The sequence below is a fragment of the Puma concolor genome, chromosome C2 (assembly GCF_028749965.1).
Source record: "Puma concolor isolate L17-30 chromosome C2, mPumCon1.1.hap2, whole genome shotgun sequence".
Lineage (NCBI taxonomy): Eukaryota > Metazoa > Chordata > Mammalia > Carnivora > Felidae > Puma > Puma concolor.
The window spans coordinates 107,087,263-107,107,245 of NC_141675.1; the positions used below are offsets into that span (position 1 = coordinate 107,087,263).

Genomic DNA, 19,983 nt, shown 5'->3' on the forward strand with positions numbered 1-19,983 from the left:
CCTTTGCAGTTTTGTTTCCCTGTATCTGTTTTTATCTGAAAGGCCACTAACTCTATTTTCAAGTCTAAAAAAATATAATTACTCTTTTGTTTCTTGGTAAATAGACCAAGACTTATTATCTAATAACAAAATTGTAACGTAGCCTATGTTAAGTTCTTATCTGTCCTGATATTATATGAACAGACTATAACTCTTTTGTCTTGAAGATTTCTGGGTAGTGGAGAAAGGGAGTGGAGCCCAAATTTCTGGTCTCCTCCTCCATGTAACACTCCCTTGCCTTCCCTAGACACAGTTTAATTTAATTACACAAATTTTAGTTGCACACCTTGTCTGTCTTGTACCAAGGTGAATAAGATGCGGTTCAAGGAACTTCATCCCATGAGATTTCCTAGGCACCCTCATCTTTTTCTATAGCTTTTGCAAATGGCACAACATAGTCTATTCACAAGTGGTTTGAACATGCCACAGTACCTGGAACATATAAAGTCTTTCCTAGGCAAATTACTCAACCTCTTTAAGCCTCAGTTTTCCCAACTGTATCATGAAGATAAATATATTATCTGTCTTGTAGTGTTATCATGACAAACTCTGGTAATAGACATAAAGTGCGTGATGACTGGCAGAGAGAGTAGACCATCAGTAAGTGGCAGCTCTTATTCTTACTCCTATTGCAAGTCTAAAAAATCCTGAAATCATAATTATTATGTTTCTGGCTGACCACTGGCCTTGTATTCCATTCTTTGTGGATTAACAGTTACTTGTGCTTTTCAATAGATTTTGAAGTTTGAATTAACTTGTAATCACAGTGATTTATAATTGAAAGTGGCAAAAGCACAGATTAAAATATTTCTGGATTAGGGAGAGCATGAAGCTTTTATGTTCTATTTGTTTTTTTTTTCCTCTTTTCATATTCCCAGATTTCTGTTAGCACAATGAAGTTTGTATGTATTTGTAAAACAATTTGTCATTAATATTTTCTCTGACTTGCTTCATCTCTAGGGAAAGAGAGTAGAAACCACTATGTGTTGTTGCTGCAGTTTAATTAAAGGTGTGAAAAGCCATCCTCTTCTTTTTCCCTCCCCCCACACACATCAGGAAAGAAGGTGGTAGCAACTTGACGTCCTCTTTGGAAAGGTTAGATCCTTAGTGCCGCGGTTTCAGAACAATTTTTTTTTTAAGAAGTCATTGCATGCTGTTTCTGCTCTTCACTTGTGAACCCCTTCTCCTCCCCGATATTTTCGATGGTGGGTGTTTGATTCAGCTGATCAAAGGAAAGGTACCCGTTTGCAAATTTTGTATATAATTAGTTAACCAAATAATGCCCTTCTTAATCCCTGTCACTACCCTATGTAAGCATATTTGGACCTTCGGTTTATCACAAGTGAACTGTGAGCAAGTGTCATTTACACAAGTGCCACAGAAATGTAGCTTGCTCCTTTGTAAATTACTGTCCCAAAGTAGTATGTCAGACTACAGTTTTAGAAGTTCATACATTTTTTTAATATAATTTTCTCTGGGAAATCATTGAGTATTGGAAGGAGTTATGGTCTTCATGCTCCTTAAATATTGGGATTGAGATATATATATTTTTATGGTAGCAGGTATTAAAGGTATCAGGCCCATTGATTTCCTTTTTATACTTTATATGCAAGACAAGTTTCTCTTAACATTTCTATACAAAACTAAAACATGCCATTCTTAAGTCAGTAGTTCTTTGTTTAATATTTAAAAATTTTGAATATGAGGGTTCATGTCCCTCTTATGTGTTGAATATTTGAAACTTTAATTTGGAAAAGACAACTGTGCTTCTTAGGCACTACTTTAGCAGTAACTGTAATGTAACTGGACACAATTTCATTTTTACACGTTGCCATAAATCAATGGCCTCCTAACATTATCAAAAGTTATCCTTGTTTTCTGAAAACAGCAGCATTTTGTTAACCTTAATCAGAGCTTGATGTGTGTTTCTTCTAAACGGTGTCTGATGTGGTGTATCTCTTCGGTTCTCTGTGGTTTCCTGTTTTTTTTTCATACATAGAGAAAAGCCTTTTGATGTAGTCAGCCTCATGTTTTTCTTTCTTTTAATGGTCTATCAAGCCTAAACTTTCTTATAAATGCAGCATAGTATCATAAGCCTGTCCCTCCATTCATTTGTTCAGCTTGCCACAGACCCCTCCTTCTCTGGAACTCCTCCAGCACTGCCTTAAATATGCCTCCCCTCCCCACCTATGTTTTTTAGCATTACACATCTTATTTCTACCCTGTATGCGTGTTCTTCAAGGACAGATAGTATCTTCTATTTTCATAGGTGTATTTCTCGACAGTGCCTTGCCTTAGCAATAGATCGGTGACTCTCAAAAAGTGTTATCCCCAGACCAGCAGTGTCAGCATCACTTGGGAACTTGTCAGAACTGTAAGTTCTTCAGCTGCACCTCAGGCATACTGAATTAGAATATCATGGGTTGTGGATCAGCAATTTCTGTCTTAACAAGCCCTTCCACGATCCTGATGAATGCTCAAGTTTGACAATCACTGAAATGGATAATTATTGAGTGAATATGAAGTTGTACATTTATGGTGATGCTTCACTGGGAAAATTAGTATAGGAAAGGGCCAATGTAGTCCATTCTGAGCCTTTTATTTCTTAAGAGATAATGGTAAAGAAAAACCTAATACCTAAATATGTACATTCTTAAAAGAGGGTGTATATAGCTCTTCTGATGTCCTACTGTGAAAACTGCAGCTTAAAATTTTAAAGAAACACAAATGATTTCTTTCTTCCACTTATTCAAGAATAGGCATTTAACATTCCAAAAGGAGGAAAATTAAGGGATAAAAAATGAGTGTTACTTATTTTCATGGTGGGAAGGAAGTAGGTGAATGTCAGAAACTGGTCAGGTGGAGGACAGACTGGGAGACTTCCCTGAATACCATTTTTTGCTCTTCTAAGTTTTTGAAGTACGTAAATGCATTACTTAATAAAAATTTGATGCATAATATTTAATAAAAGTAAGTTATGAATAAATAAATTTCCACATGCTAGCCAGTGTTGTTGGTTAAAAATATTAACATTTTCCTTTGTATTAATATGAAAGGTTAAATAGCATATGCTTTTTATCTGCAGAATACAAGGAGGTAATGGCTAACATGTCTTCATGACTTTCCACCTGAGCTTTCTCAAAATGGTGGATGTAAATTACTCTTTTGTGCCATGAGTACATAATTCCTACTATTATATGAACCCATAGTCTTACCGTTATTTTAAGAAAATAGAGGGGAAAAATTAACTTGATGCAAAGTCAAATGATCTTGTATACACAAGAGGTAAGACACATAGGACTTTGACCTAATCCCTTCTTTTGGACATATTTTTAGAAATATGTTGATAGGCAAGGATTATTTGAGAGAGAAGTTGATTTTGATTTTTGTCACATTCTTAGCAAATGGAAAACAGTCCAGTTAGCAAAACCTATTACATATGTTCTGAATTATGAACATCTTTGTCTTTTTTGTCAACTATTTATCTTTTAGTACAAATGCAATTAATTCTATTTACATTATGATTGAACTCTTCTGTTTCAGTGGAAGGTATGTCTTAAATGACACTTGATTCAATTACTCATTTTTTTTTTTTTTCTTACACAGGACTATCGTGCCATGGAAAGTATTCAGACAGTGCCTTCATGAGGTTCATCAAATTAGCTCCGGCCTGGAAGCAATGGCTCTGAAATCAACAATTGATTTAACTTGTAATGATTACATTTCAGTTTTTGAATTTGATATTTTTACCAGACTCTTTCAGGTAAGCTTTCTATTTGCTGAATCCTTTCCTCCCTCCTGATTTCCTTCCTATGTGTGCATGTGGTGTGCACGCGTTTGTTCGTGTGCACATGTGTGAGTACATCTCTCTCACACACACTAGCATGTGAGAAATAGTCTCATTTTTTGGTAGTGTATAATTTTGAAGTCGCTGGTGTAAGTTTTTGGTCATTGGTATAAGTTTAAGGTTTAAAGTTTGGCGTATCAGGTGCTGTGAGGCTGGTAATTGCTTGTTAGCCTTGAGAAGATTCATGGAAAGGAGCTTTGTTTTAAATTTCCTAGTTTTGGGGCGCCTGGGTGGCGCAGTCGGTTAAGCGTCCGACTTCAGCCAGGTCACGATCTCTCGGTCCGGTCCGTGAGTTCGAGCCCCGCGTCAGGCTCTGGGCTGATGGCTCAGAGCCTGGAGCCTGTTTCTGATTCTGTGTCTCCCTCTCTCTCTGCCCCTCCCCCGTTCATGCTCTGTCTCTCTCTGTCCCAAAAATAAATAATAAAAAAAAAAAAAAAAAAAAAAAACGTTGGAAAAAGAAAAAAATAAATTTCCTAGTTTCTCACTTTACTTTGTCCTTTTAGCCCAGTAACTGACAGAATGCAAATTTTATGGGTGGGTATATGCTGAGGTTGGAACCCAACTTTTCTGCTTTGTGTCCTGTGTTCATTAGGTGAGAAGAGATATAGTAAACTTTGCAATAAATAGTAAATTTATCATGTTCTGTAGAGAAGATCCCTGTGGTGTATACTGTTTTACAACTTACGTTGCTCATTCAACCACATATTATAAACGTGTTTTCATGTCAATAAATCTTTTTCATCAATATAATTATTGATTTTCAGTTGCTACGTAATGTTTTCATCAAAATAGTATGTCATTACTTTAACAAATTCCTCTTTTGGAAAATTTAGGGTTTCTTTTTTTTTTTTCCTGTTTTCTAATATGTATGACTGTGACATTAACCTTCTTGTCCTGTTTATTGTTTTTCTTTTTTAATCTATCCGTTATAATTGTCTTCACATAGCTTTTAAGAAGTAGGTACCATTAAATGATGTAAGCTGTGTGCTATCATTTTATTCTTTTGTATGTCTTCATGGAATTACATTAAACATGAAGACTTGAAATTTGTGCTTTGAATTTGACTATGCCACTAAATTGTATATCATCTATGGTGTTCAATTCAAGTAGTCACAGAATGAAAGAATCCCACTTAAAATCTTTATAATTATAGTAATATAAATTATATAGTAAGTGAGGTAAATTGATCAGAACACAGGCTTGCTTGTATCCTGATGGAATTTCTTTATTATTTTAAGTCTCAGTAAGATTTATGCGTTTGAAACGTGCTTTCAACAAATGTTGGAGTATAATATTGGTTTTCATGTTTTCCATGTTATAAGAATTTTGCTTCTTTGATTTATGATTCTGCTTGGCACTAGTTTACAAGGATCTGGTGACTGATTTATGTAAGAATATAAAATTGTGTGGATTAAGTTTTAATTTATGAAAGAACCTGTTAACAGAAGGCAAATTAACTCTTGTCAACAATACTTATAGAATACATTGTTTTTATTACAACTTTCAGATCATAATTCTACCTAGGTGTATAGGATAAGAAATTAGATAAATGATTGCAGAAATTGTGTTTTTGCATATTTTCAGTTTACATTAGTTTCATGATTATTCCCTTGGTATATACAGGTACATCTTGGAGATGCTGCAGGTTCGGTTCCAGACCAGTGCAATGAAGTGAATATCACAATAAAGCAGTTCAAAACACTTTTTGGTTTCCTAGTGCTTATAAGTTATGTTTACACTATATGGTAGTCTATTGCATGTGTAACAGCATCATGTCTTTAAAAAGCAATGTATATACCTTAATTACAAAATACTTGATTGCTAAAAAATGCTAACCATCATCTGAGCTTTCACGGGGTCGTAATCTTTTTGTTGGTGGAGGGTCTTGGCCTCAATGTTGATGGCTGCCGACTGGTCAGGATGGTGGTTGCTGATGGCTGGGCTGGCTGTGACAATTTCTTACAATAAGGCAACAATGAAGTTCGCTGCATTGATTGACTCTTCCTTTCACGAACAATTTCTTTGTAGCATATGATACTGTTTGAAAGCATTTTGCCCACAGGACTTCTTTCAAAATTGGAGTCGGTCCTCACAAATTTTCCCGCTCCTTTATCAACTAATATTCTCACTCTTTCGTTGTTGTCATTTCAGCAATCTTCACAGCATCTTCACAGGCGTAGATTCTATGTAAGAAACCATTTTCTTCCCTCACTCCTAAGGAGCAGCTCTTCATCCATTAAAGTTGTATAATGACATTGTAGCAATTCAGTCCCTCTTTAGGTTCCACTTCTGATTCTAGTTCTCCTCCTGTTTCCGTCACATCTGCAGGTACTTCCTCCACTGGAATTTTGAACCCCTCAAAGTCATCCTTGTTGGTTGGAATTAACTTCTTCCAAACTCCTGTTCATGGTGATATTTTGACCTCTTCCCATAGGTCACAAATGTTCTTAATGGCATCTAGAATGGTGTACCCCTTCCAGAAGGTTTTTAGTTAACTTTGCCCAGATCCATCAGAGGAATCTATGGCAGCTATTGCCTTACAAAATGTATTTTTAAAAAATAAGACTTGAAAGTTGAAACTACTCCTTGACCCATGGGCTATAGGATGGATGTTGTGTTAGCAGGAATGAAAACAACATTAAACTCGTGCATCTCCATCAGAGTTCTTGGATGACCAGGTGCATTAACAATGAGAAGTAATATTTTGAAAGGGAACTTTTTGGCTGAACAGTGGGCTGAAAATATTCAGGAACTCATGTTGCAAACAGATATGTTGTCATCCAGGCTTTGTTGTTCCATTTCTAGAGCACAGGAAGAGTAGATTTAGCATAATTTTTAAGAGTCCTAGAATTTTCAGACTAGGATATGAGTATTGGCTTCAACTTAAGTCACCAGCCGCGTTAGCCTCTAACAAAACAAGAGAGTCAGTCAGCCTGTCCTTTGAAGCTTTGAAGCCAAGCACTGACTTCTCTCTAGCTATGAAAATCCTAGATGTCATCTTCTTCCAATAGAAGGCCACTTCATCTCCACTGAAAATCTCTTGTTTAGTGTAGCCACCTTCATTAATTGTCTTAGATCTTCTGGAGAACTTGCTGCAGTTTTTATATCAATCAGCACTTGATGTTTCACCTTCCACTTTTATGTTACGGAAATGGCTTCTTTCCTTAAACCTGATGAACTGACCTCTGCTAGTTTCAAGCATTTCTTCTGCAGCTTCCCCACTTTTCTCAGCCTTTCTAGAATTGAAGAGAGTTAGGGCCACTATGTAGACCACTAAAACTTTCATCATATCAGCAATAAGACTCTTTCGCTTTCTTATTATTCATGTGTTTGCTGGAGTAACACTTTTAATTTCCTTCAAGAACTTTTCCTTTTCAGTCACAACTTGGCAAACAGTTTGGTGCAGGAGGCCTACCTTTCAGTCTGTGTTGCCTTTCAACATGCCTTCCTCATTCAGCTTGATTATGTCTAGCTTTTGATTTAAAGGGATAGATGTGTGACTCTTTTTCTTTCATTTGAACACTTAAAGGCCATTGCAGGCTTATTAATTGGCCTAATTTCAATGTTGCTGTGTCTCAGGGGAGAGAAAGGCTGAGGACAGGGAGAGATGGAGGAATGGCTGGTCAGTTGAGCAGTCAGAACACCCATTTGTGGGCTACATTTGATGTCTTCTATCGATGTGGTTTATGATACCCCTCAAAATTACATCAGGAAGACCAAAAATCACTGATCACAGAGTCACCATAACAAATATAATGACTTAAATATCTGGAATATTTTAAGAATTACCAAAATATGACAGACTTCAAGTGAACAAATGCTTTTGCAAGAATGGTGCCATGATGGACTTGGTCAGTATGGGGTTGCCACAAACCTTCGATCTGAAAACAAAAATCCCACAGAAACACAACACAATATCTTCGAAGTGCAGTAAAGCAAAGCACAATAAAATGAGGTATGCCTGTATAGGCTATTAGGTTACTTTTTAAAATGATTTTAAGGTACATTTTATAAAAAAGATTGTGCTCCCTGATACTGATCATTTTATAACAGAACCTCTCTTTTCATTAAAGATTTCTGATAATTTTACAATTTTTTTTTTATTTAACATGATACAACAAAGACATTTGAAATAGTAGAAGCTTTGTTTCTTCCCCTCTCTTCCTGAAGGAAGAGAAAAAAGATTATTTTCATACATTAAACCTAACTGTTCATTCTAGGAAGAATGTGTTTTTTGTAGGGAGCCTGGACAGCTTTTTAGTGTGGAAGTTAAATGCTAGAACGCCTCAGTTATATATTAGAGTTATGAGGCCACCTTAATGTTGGTTAAACACTTACCAAACTGCTATTTAATATGTGCACATATTTTCTTATAAGCTGTTTCATTTAAAAGAGTGCAGGTAATCTTAATAGTGTAAATTACATGTATCTTATTTATGCTCACTGGGATGGGAGAGGAAAAGAATCTTTTTAAATAGAATTACTGTGAAAAGTTTTAGATAACAAAACCAAAAAAATATCTATGGACCAAAAATGTCTAGTCTCCTTTAAAACACATAATTATAGAAGTAGCTAAAGAGCTCTTGTTAACTCCTATATATTTCTGTGACTTTTCACTTCTTTTGGTTTCATTACTCAAATGCTTTAACTAATCATACATGTCCCTTAAAATATTATGAAATTCATTCTATGAATAGGAAAGTAGACATATGAACTTTACTTACCTTTCATTTTTATACAACTTTGAGTAATAGTTTTTTAAGTTATAATTATGCATTCTGTATGAAAAAATGTAAGTTTTGTGAGTAGTGTACCTGCATGAACATATATTCTTCTGCAGTGACAATGACGGTGGCTAATTAGTAGTGAATTCTAATATCTGAATTGTCGGGAATGGGATATTTAGCAGAATGGGATCTGAAAGTAGGAAAGGTACATGCTCCAGATTGGGGTTTGATGTAGAGAACTAGCATTAGGGTTTGAAGAACACTATCATCAGCGGGGTCATCAGCGGGGACTAGGAGAATTGGCCAGGAAATGGAAGAAGAAGGGAAGAAAAGAATGTAAAGCCGGATACTAGATACGTTCTTTTCCACTCTTCCCTTATCCTGATATTCTGCCAGCACATGAACAAATGCCGGGAAGTCATTGGAATGATCTTACAGCGGAGACCTTCCTCATTTCTTCTTTCTTCTGCCTTTAATCTTCTCTTTCTCCTTTCCAGGAAGTTCAGAGATTCTGGGGTTGGCAGGTACTAAAGTCCTGGAACAGAAATAGATGGATTTTGCTTCTCTCTACTCTCTCCCCAGGGCTGCTGCCCCACTTCTTCCATTTCCCCACTACTAGAGGAGATTGGGTTGCTGAGAAATGGGGCAATAAATTTGAGGGGTGGTGGGATAAGGATTGTGTGATTTGAAGGAATATATTCGTGACTATGGAATATATAGCAGCAATGGAATAGGGAACAAAAGAAGAGAAGGAAAGTCGTCCATTATAGCAAGAAGAGAGTGAGTCTGGACAGACCAATCCAGGCCCCTCTTCCAGTATAAGTTGTAAGTCATTAGACAGCTATTCTTGAAAATAGTAGCATTTTGGAAGAATGGAGGGAATAGCTTCCTTAATTCACTTAATTAATTTCTGTAATCATTTAAGAATCTGTACATTTTGTGTTGGTGGGTGTGAAAACATTTCCTTTAATCTAAAAACAAATTATAAAAATAATTCTTTGTCTCCAAAGCATTTTATCTTGCCTTCATTAAGCCATTAGTTGGCAAAATACTTAAGAAAACAAAACAAGTATACAAACAAAAAAACGTAACTACCATGTGTTCTGACTGTGGATTGCATTCACAAGAAAAACAGTACACAGACTCTTTCTATTACAAAAATATTTTTGTAGTTAGAAGCTGGCCCTGTGGATTTGTACTAAGAAATGGTTGCTTAATACTGTAGCTGTTGACTGAAAACTCCCAATTTCAGTTTTTTTCCACCTGTATTCTGATCTGTGCATTGGCTCTCTGTAAAGTTCAGTATCTTTTTAACAACTCTTCCATTAATTTTTGTAGACTTTAATGGAAGTGTCCCAAATATTTTATATTCTTTCCATCCTTGCCCTTTGTAGGTGCGAAGTAGAACAAAACAAAACCCAGTGCCTATACTAGCAGTTATTTCTGTTTTTAAAAACATAGGGTGATAATCTTCCAAATATTATTTATGCAATTTTTAGTCATGACTTTGGAAGAAAATTAGAAACATGTTTTGGTTTTTTCCAAGTACGTAGAAACTCTGATAATAGTGTTCTCCAGAGCTCCTTTTTGCCCAATTAGATATTTTAGTGTGATAGGGAAATACCCTGAAGATTTTTCTTGTTATGTCAGAAAAGGTTAAAAAATTTTTCATTACTAAATAATTCTTTCCTTTGTTATCCTCATCTCAAAGATACAATCCTTGAAGAATTCCACCTTGTGAATCTGAAACTTGCTTAACAATCATTGGGAGCAAGTCTCAAAACAAACAAAAGCCAGGAGCCTTCTACCAATTTCAACCACTTTCACTTGGCAACACAAAATACCTTTTTTTTTTCTTTTATGTAGAAGATATGAGTTAATAATCTGGCACATCAGCTAGAGTATGCTGCCAAGTCCTTGGAATAAATGTAGCTTCAGCCTTAAAAATGTGGCAGAGATGATTCACTCACACCCTCAAGCAAAACTGTCTATCACTGACTGCCTTTTTTCTCTTGCCATGGTAACTGGAGGGATAGCTAAACACATGAAAGAATGGTACAAATTCTGTGTGTGTGCATTTGTGTGTTTCTGTGAAAGATTTTTAATTTCCTGAGTGCTAAATCATAAATAAACCTTTTGTAACTGTGCAAGAATTAGGCAAATGTGAGCATGAGCACCAGTCTCTTACCATGGAAAGAATGGTAGGTTGGGAGTCAGGGCCTTTCAGACAAGTCACTAGCTAGAGGAACTTTTCAACAACAGTTATGCCTTCCTGGTCACTATGTTCTGATCCTACGTCCATTATAGTATCCCCTTGGTGAACAAGACCTGCATGTTCCTTACTCTTATGTAGCTTGTGGTTAATATGTAACCTTTGCCAAATCACTTACATTCCATGGTATGGCTTCTTGTTCTATAAAATTAGATACCTTAAAGGTACAGTAGTGAACAAAACAGACACAAAGGGAGATAAGGAATGTGATGAGAGTTAACAGTTTTAAGTAGAGTGGTCTGAGAATGCTTCATTGAGGTAACATTGGAGAAGAATCACTTATGTATTTGGAGAAAGAATTCTGGTAAAGGAATCAGCAAATACTAAACCTCTGAGGAAGAAGAGTAATTTTGTGTTCACACCAGCTACAAAGAAGCCAGGGTGCCTGGAGAAGAGCCAGAAGGTGGGAGAGTCATGACAGATAGGCACAGAAAGGGAGCTGGACATCAACCCTGTGAAGCTCTTCTAGACCATTTATAAGGACTTTGGCTTTTACTCAAAGTTAGAGGGTTTTAAACAGGACAGTGATGTGTGTTAGGTTCCAAAGTGATCACAAATGCTGTATTGGGAATAGAATTTGTAAAGAAATTGTGTGTTTTTTTCTTTTTTGCTCTCTGTATTCCGTCCTACTTTCTGCCTAATATTTCTCCAAAATAGAAGAAGGTATTACATGTTTGCTGTTAGGCATTGAAGGTTGACCTAAGCCACATGAACTCATCCAGGAGATTTCAGTAACTATATTAAATGATGAGTTGGCATATAATTGTTAATTGATATCATCTAGATAATATCTTTTCATTTATTCATATTTTTAGCCTTGGGGCTCTATTTTACGGAATTGGAATTTCTTAGCTGTAACACATCCAGGTTACATGGCATTTCTCACATATGATGAAGTTAAAGCACGACTACAGAAATACAGCACCAAACCCGGAAGGTAAGACTCTTTAACAGTAATATTATGAGGTATATCTAATGATGAAGAGTTCTCTCTGGGTCATTCTTAGGCAAATCAGTAACACCCAGGTGAGTGGAGGGAGGGAAGGAAATGCTAATAGAGCTCCTGGTACTTCTTAATTGTGTCCTTTAAACTGATTTTGTTGTGCTGGTACTGAAACTGTGTTCATAAAGTAAAAGAGGATGTGATACCATGTAATTTGATAAACTTAAAATTTCATTAAGTCTCAGAGCTCTGATTTTTCAAATTAGAGTAGGGTATTAGCATATTGTCTGTTTTCATGACACCTGTGTTTGTGTATAAAATTGTATGTGTATATTTGAATACTTAAATATTGTGCTAAACACAAAGTAAATCAATTTCATGTTCATTATTTTAAAGTATTTTTCACGATATTTAATTTTGTTAAATGATAAACACATAATGATATGTAAATACATATAAACAAATATACGTATATATATATACATTTACCTATACATACATGATAAACGCATGTAAACATATATAAGCCCATTGTTACAATCCAACCAATTTCATGTCCGTAAGAATTTCTTCCAGAATACCTTATGCTTCTTTATAGCTTCAGAATTTATGTTTTATTTTCCAGATGATGAAACTGGGTAAAACTCACAGAGATTGGCTGTTTTTGTCAGTCCCTGTGGCTTTGGCTGAGAAATCATACTTTATTAATGTCAATCTGGGATCAAAAAGTCTGTCTCCTGGTTTGTGCATTTTCCCCACGTCCCACTTAGAAATGTGTTAGGTACCTAGTAGGCATTTGTACTATGGCAAGCAGTGAGCTGGGTGTGGCAGCAATGAGAGTGGAGACCTGTCCTAACACTCACATTTTAGTAGGAGATGCCATTCCAACATCCATGAGTATACTGATTTCCATATTGGAGTCATTTCATTGTAGGAATGAATTTCTTTGTTTTTTTTTAAGGCTGCATTTTTCTTCTAATACCATTTTTATTTGATTTGTAATGCAAATGGTGTTTGTTCTTTAACAACCTAGTTTATAGTACAAGCCAGTGCTGTTGATTCCTTTTTCTCTGCCATAATGAAAATCTCCATCTTTTTTATATTTTCAAACATTTATATGTATATAAAAAGAAGGCAGGGGGTACAGAAAACAGTTTAGTTCCTGTGCAAGTCTTCTGTGTAGACTAAGGAGAGTTGGTTCTCATTGAGATTTTGATGGTGGCTTAAATGACTCATTCTGTTTGGGTCAAGGATCTCTCATAGCCAGATTTTTCCATAACTTCTACTCCATAGATTGGCATCAAAGTATCTTCTTGTTCTTGGAGTATGATTTGAAAGATGGGCTATGTTTAGAATTACACAATCATACAAATTTAACACAGAAGTTATTTGGGAAATTAAGAAACCGAGTCCCTTTTGTGTTCTCTTGTTCAAGATCACAGAGATAAATAATGTTGGGAGAGAACATTGTTGGGAGCAAAAGCCAGGCCTCATCACTATTGGAATAGTTCTCTTAATAAAAGGACAGCGCCCTCCGAAAGGATGTCTTCCTTTCCTTCCCAGCTTGCCCTGTAACAATTTATTCTGCTAGGTTTTAGGCAAAGATGAAATGGTCAGTCTGTGGTAAATTGTTATGTGTAAAGTGGGATGTGGTATTTAAAATGTAAAGTTTAGGAAAACTCAGTGAACAAATAATTTTGATAAGTACTTGTTTTGTGGAATACCTGCTAAACTGTTACTTCCTCTTGGAAAGTATTTCTTCTCCTTGGCTTCATGGTAGAGAAAATAGTGGGGCCTATTCCAAGGACATTTGAGTCTCTCTCGTTTTGCTTTTTTGGGGATCCAGCTGACAACCATAAATCTGTGTGCAATTATTTTGACTATGATTCTGATTAAGGATTCCATTAATTGGCAGGATGATATTCTATTTTCAGGCTCTCTAGGAGAATATGTTTTTGGACTTTCTTGAAGAGTCCTTTCCAAAGGATCTAAAACGAGTATGAAGTTCTTCGTATCTAAAAACCACAACTTCTTCCTTTCTTTAAGAACCCAGTTTTCTTTGAAAATGAAACTACATTGCAGTGATAAAGATACAAGTTAATTAGATTCAATAGCTGTTATATATGTTAAGTATCCTGTACAGTTATTTTTATAGCACTTGGTTCATCAGTAACTAATGTTTATTAGGAGAGAGGAATTTGTCACATGCGTACAGCAATCACGGTACTCAAATATAGCAGATTGTTTACCTACTTTTGAGCTACTTAAGGGGTTATAAAATCCACATATAGTTTTCATGGTGGCAAGATTGAGTGCAGTACACTTAAACATAAATGAGCTAAAATGAAATAAGTAGATAGCTATGTTAATAAATAAATGACAATGAATTCAAAACCAAGTCAGTGTCTCTTTGTCATCAATTTGATTTATATTTTTGAACTATTTTGGCTTCCTGTTGCAAGACATTGAACTGGACAGGGTTAGACGGCAGCCGTGAACTTAATCTAGTTTGCCGTCTCATTAATATAGTTGGGCTCTTTTGATCTTTCATTTAAGGGTGAATGGCTGAAATGCTTGAAAGAAAAGTTGTTATTTATAAACAAGTCATTAACAACAAAATATGGATAGTTTTAAAGTTTCAAAGTAATATATTGAATTACACAGTATAAACTGACTCAATTTCTGTCTGAGGTGACAAATTAAATTGTTACTTCTTTATTTTTTACTTTCCAAAAATGATTCAGGTCCTAGCTGTTTCATGCCGTCAACTGTTTCATATAGGGAATCTGCTGATGGGGATGGCAGTAGAACCTTTGATACTCAAGTACATCAACTTCAGTTCTTTTGTCCTATAGCCCTGGGGGTATTTAAATGGAATTATTATCAGAGCTTCTTATACAGTTCAATGAAGGGAGTTTTACAGATCAATGAATGGAGAAGGACAGCTTCTTAAAATAAGAAGATAGAAACTTATTTCAGCTTTTCTAAATTATTCTGTTTATTCTTTGACTTTAAAAAAAATCTAAGAGATTGTTTAGTAGTTAGCATACATTCTGAATGTGACTAAACATCATTTTCTCATGTTTTACAGCTACATTTTCCGGTTAAGCTGCACTAGATTGGGACAGTGGGCCATTGGCTATGTGACAGGGGATGGCAATATCTTACAGACCATACCGCATAACAAGCCCTTATTTCAAGCCCTGATTGACGGCAGCAGGGAAGGATTGTGAGTATGAGAAATGGGAGTCAGGGTGCTTACTGTTCCCCAATTTGAAAGATAGACACTGCTTTGCAATGGAGAGAAAAGATTGTCTGATGATCTGGCTGTTTTGTTTTGTTTTATTTTGTTTTTTCAAGATTAAGGAATGGGTGCTCCTTACTTTTTATTGTTCATCTCTTAAAATAGCCATTTTAGGTAACCGATTTGAATTAAACTATATTTTATAGGCGATAAATTCCTACATCAAATTAGAACATGAGTTTGTATTTCTCACAGGGAAAAAAAAAGCACTTAACAGTAGTTTAGAATAGATGAAAAAAACTTATAAGAAGATAATTCTTTAAAATAACTAACTTCTGTTGCTTCATGTAACCCTCAAATTGCTAGTTTTACTTTTTGACCATTAGTAACAGATTTTCTATTTCTTCTTCTTACGCTTTTCTCACTCCTTCCTTTCCTTTTGTCTTTGTGGCTGTCTTCTGATATTAAATCCTTGCTCCAGAATTATGTTGGTAGCTGAATTCAGTTTATCTTAAGCTATTATTTTTTTAAATTTAAAAATAAGTTTTCCTTTTTTTTTTTTTTTTTTAGAGTAAGAATATCTTTTTTCCTCTACAAAGTGTAGATAATCTGATAGGTGCCTTCATAGTAAATACCTCTCTTTCATTTTAGTCATTGTAGTCTATGTGCCATTCCCTTCATGCTTTTGTTTTATTTTCTATTTTGTTCTATTGTCACATCATTATGCTCACTTTTCTTGCCCTTTGCCTTTGCTAAGTAACTTACAGACAGATATTCCCTTATTTGCTATAGCACAGATTGTGATAGAAACCTAGCGGGAGAAAGTCCACCAGAGTTAGCAAAGAGCAAATAATTTAAGTTACACCTTTTCTAAAATAATTGCAAAAGAGAAAAAGTGGTGGAATATATGTGAAGAAAAAAATGCATTTTTTTTTATAAGTTATGAACTTTCAAGAAATAGTTACATGAGAATTGTAGGGCAAACTGGTACCAAGTGTGTGTTTATATTTTTTTTAATTATCATAAATTTTATAGCTTTTGATTCACTGATAACAGGATTTTGTTTTTAAGAAAATGTGCTGTAAAGTTTTACTTTATAAATAGAGGTTACGAGTGGGCAAATGTGTAAAGTTGGTAATTTTGATACAGCTTATTTATATTGTTTACAATACCTTCTATCTGGTTTTTAAAAGCCAATAAAAAATAACAAGTTATATTGTAATCAGTGTTTAGCCTCTGAGCTCCTATGCAAATCAGCTGTTAATATTTACACACACACACACACACACACACACACACACACACACACACCCCTTCAGAGGCATTTAGTTAGTTGAATTTGAACTTTAGTGATAGATTACATTAAAATAGGTCAGATTAACATTTTAATCTTACTTAAAAAATAGATTAGATTTTTAGATTACATTAAAATAGATATTATTATGTTCGGTATTTTTTTTTTCCCTAAGATGAGTAAAACACAGGATATTATCTGGTCCAGCTATTATCAAGGTCAGCTGTCTTTTCCTTATAGTTAACCCAGTATAGTGTGACATAGGTAATAAAGAAGTTCACTTTGATAACCAGCCAAGATTCTTTATTCCTTTTTTGCCATTGAGAGGGTCTCATCAGTACACCCTCATTTACTGAGGACAGTAATCACTGAATTGCCCCTTACACGTTAAATAGAACTTTTAACCTTTCCTCTAGCAACCTTATTGTTATTTTTATAATCTTTCAGTTTTGAATTCGTCATAGAATTTATATGTGTTTTTAAAGTGTGATGATGATAAGCAAAATGTTATGTCATAATTGTTAAATCTGGCCCCATTTTAGGATATAAAAAGAAAGCTACTTACCAACTTTTGCTTAGTGCTCTTCATTTAATAATTGTAGAATTTTAATCCACCCCTGTGATAACACTCTAAATATGTCATTACAAATGTAGTCAACTCCTTTCTCTAAATTGTAAAAAAAAAAAAAAAAAATATCTCACTGATCTGTTCCTTACTGTATGAGAATTATCTGTCATCTAAGTTCAATTATTTTTCTGGTTTTCCTGGGTGAATTTTAACACTTATGAACATATTTATAGACTAAGGATAAATACTTTTTGTTACTTCACAGAAAAGATTTAGTATAGTTTTGCTCCTTAAAATATTGACCATGGTGGGGCGCCTGGGTGGCGCAGTCGGTTAAGCGTCCGACTTCAGCCAGGTCACGATCTCGCGGTCCGTGAGTTCGAGCCCCGCGTCAGGCTCTGGGCTGATGGCTCAGAGCCTGGAGCCTGTTTCTGATTCTGTGTCTCCCTCTCTCTCTGCTCCTCCCCCGTTCATGCTCTGTCTCTCTCTGTCCCAAAAATAAATAAAAACCGTTGAAAAAAAAAATTAAAAAAAAAAAAAAATATTGACCATGGTATATTACATTCTTAATTTTTCATTGCAGCTAGTTAGAATAGCTCTTAAACAAAATTAACTATACCTTAATCAGTCAGCATAATCCAGCAGTAATGTTACCATTTTTTAATAGATATTTACCAACACAATTTCATTTTTGAATGAATGAATGAAGACTTATAGCACAAAAAGATGGCATAATTACTACAATTTTTAGTTCTAATTTTAATCCTCTGTAATAGTAGAACCTCGGGGCACCTGGGTGACTCACTGGGTTAAGTGTCTGACTGGAATTTGGCTCAGGTCATGATCTCATGGTTCATGGGATCGAGCCCCAGGTCGGGCTCTGTACTGACAGTGTAGAGCCTGCTTGGGATTCTCTTTCTCCCTGTTTCTCTGCCCCTCCCCTGGGTGCACACATGCTCTTTCTGAAAAAATAAATAAATAAAATTAATAATGGAGCCTCATAGTTATAAGTGATTCTGTGTTTGTAGCTTGAAGTAAATGAAACATAATTGTAGCATTTTGTAATATCTTTAGATGTGTGTGTGTACATGTGAGTGTGTTGGTGTGTGGCTGTAGACTTGTATGTGTGTAATAATTTAAATGGAAACACAGAGGATGAGAAACTGGAAAAACAGGAATATCAAAGCAGTATTTGCATAACTCTTGTAGGAAACCTGTGGGTTTTAATTCCATTTTTCCCTCAAGTTACTAAGCATGGTGTAAAACGATGCAGTTCACATGAAAAGACACAATCGTTGCAAATAGGTGTACATTCCGAGTATTTTGGAATAGACCATGAGTGACCAGAAAAAATAAATTTTTAACTTACCTAAAAGACATACAGTAAAAAGTATTTAACTGAAAATGGTTGCTTAGTGGCTGAGTCCATGTTCATCCTGTATTTCTGATATGAAAATGATTTCTAGTTCTGATATGAACTAGATATGAAATCTGATATGAAAATGATTTTAAATGTTCTAAAAGTAACTTGTAATATTATGCAAACAATAACAAAGCTTCTTGATATAAGTTACATAAAAAGGAAACTTCAACATGTGGGTTTGAATATAGAAGAATCTGATTAAATCATCTTAAATGCAATTAAAACTTGTGTATTTATAATAAAGTTTCTGTTTATAATCTAGCTATCTTTATCCTGATGGGAGGAGCTATAATCCTGATTTAACTGGATTGTGTGAACCTACACCCCATGATCATATAAAAGTTACCCAGGTAAGGACAGTTTCTGGTAATGCATTTATAATTATGTATCTAATATTTTTGAAATAAAAAGCATCCTCTTTTACTGTAGCTAAAATTTTGTACCGGCATTTCATTTAAAAGATACTTACAGGAATTCTAAGAGTATTTGAAAAAGATACTTTCTCCATTTTTTGGATAAAAATGTCTGCTGTTAATATTCTTACTTCCAATATAATATTGGCATTTATGCAGAGACATAGATAAACCCATAGATAGGCAGATACATATGAGGAGAGAGTTACAGATTGAGAAAACTCCAAAGAAGATTGGAATAATAATATGCATTAGCTTTTAGAGTCAAGTGTGTAATTGAAGTTTATTGAAGGTCTTAATTATATTCTTATAAATCCATTGTTGGCGACCCCATAAATTGAATGGGAGTGTAGCTTGGTTATAAAGCCTTTCTTGAGGGTGATATTCAGTAATTAATCAAAATCTAAACAAAACCATTTTTGACTCTTGATTCTGTATATACCACTCACATATACACAGAAACATCTGTACATCGGCATTTTCACTTTAGCAATTTTCCTAAAAATGAAAAATTATAAATACCAAGCTATTTAATCATAGGTTAAGTAAAGCATAGTATATTCATACTGCATTATATTGAAGTCATTACCAAGAGGAAGGTAGCTCTTTATACTCACATGGGAACTTCGGCATCTTTATTATATAAAAAAAGTTCCATTACTGTAAAGTTCAATTATATAACATTTCATTTGTAAAGTAACATTACATAAGTTCAATTTCTGGAAAGAAAGAAATTACCATATATGAACATATGAACATATCTTTTTAAAAATAAAAATTAAAAACTACCAAACTGGTAACATTACTTAACTGAGGAAGTAAGAAGTTTTAGGGAATTAGGAAGAAGATTGAAGAGAGAAAATGAGTATTTTATGTTAATCTAGTTTTAAAATACTTTATAATTTAGATATTTTGTGCTTTGTATAATAATAAAAATCAGAAATTAAAGATTTTGGGAAGACAAGAGATAATTTTTTATTTTCTAATTGTCTAGATTTAGTCCCAATGGTCTTGGTATTATTATGTGAAACACATTTGTTGACATATGTACAGTTGATGGGCAGTTTTTGAAATTTAATATATAATTGACATTATTTTGATTAGGTAAATGATTCTATATGTTCTAACACATGTATGTGAAAGCACACTTGCAAAAATAGTTCCACTTTTTAAAGCCACTGTTTAAAACTATATATATTCAGGAGTAGTATCA

At 34.6% G+C, this 19,983-nt stretch overlaps 1 protein-coding gene across 7 annotated transcripts in view; it reads left to right on the plus strand.

The window, feature by feature from the left end:
- The window catches only part of CBLB (Cbl proto-oncogene B), a 214,958-nt gene that overhangs the window by 107,816 nt on the left and 87,159 nt on the right, over positions 1-19,983 (plus strand). For all 7 annotated transcript variants that reach the window (XM_086675534.1, XM_086675533.1, XM_086675536.1 and 4 more), the window contains exons 5-8: positions 3,646-3,802; positions 11,701-11,822; positions 14,920-15,057; positions 18,620-18,707. In XM_086675534.1, coding sequence (XP_086531660.1) covers positions 3,646-3,802; positions 11,701-11,822; positions 14,920-15,057; positions 18,620-18,707 — 505 coding nt within the window. The remainder of the gene's footprint in view (positions 1-3,645; positions 3,803-11,700; positions 11,823-14,919; positions 15,058-18,619; positions 18,708-19,983) is intronic.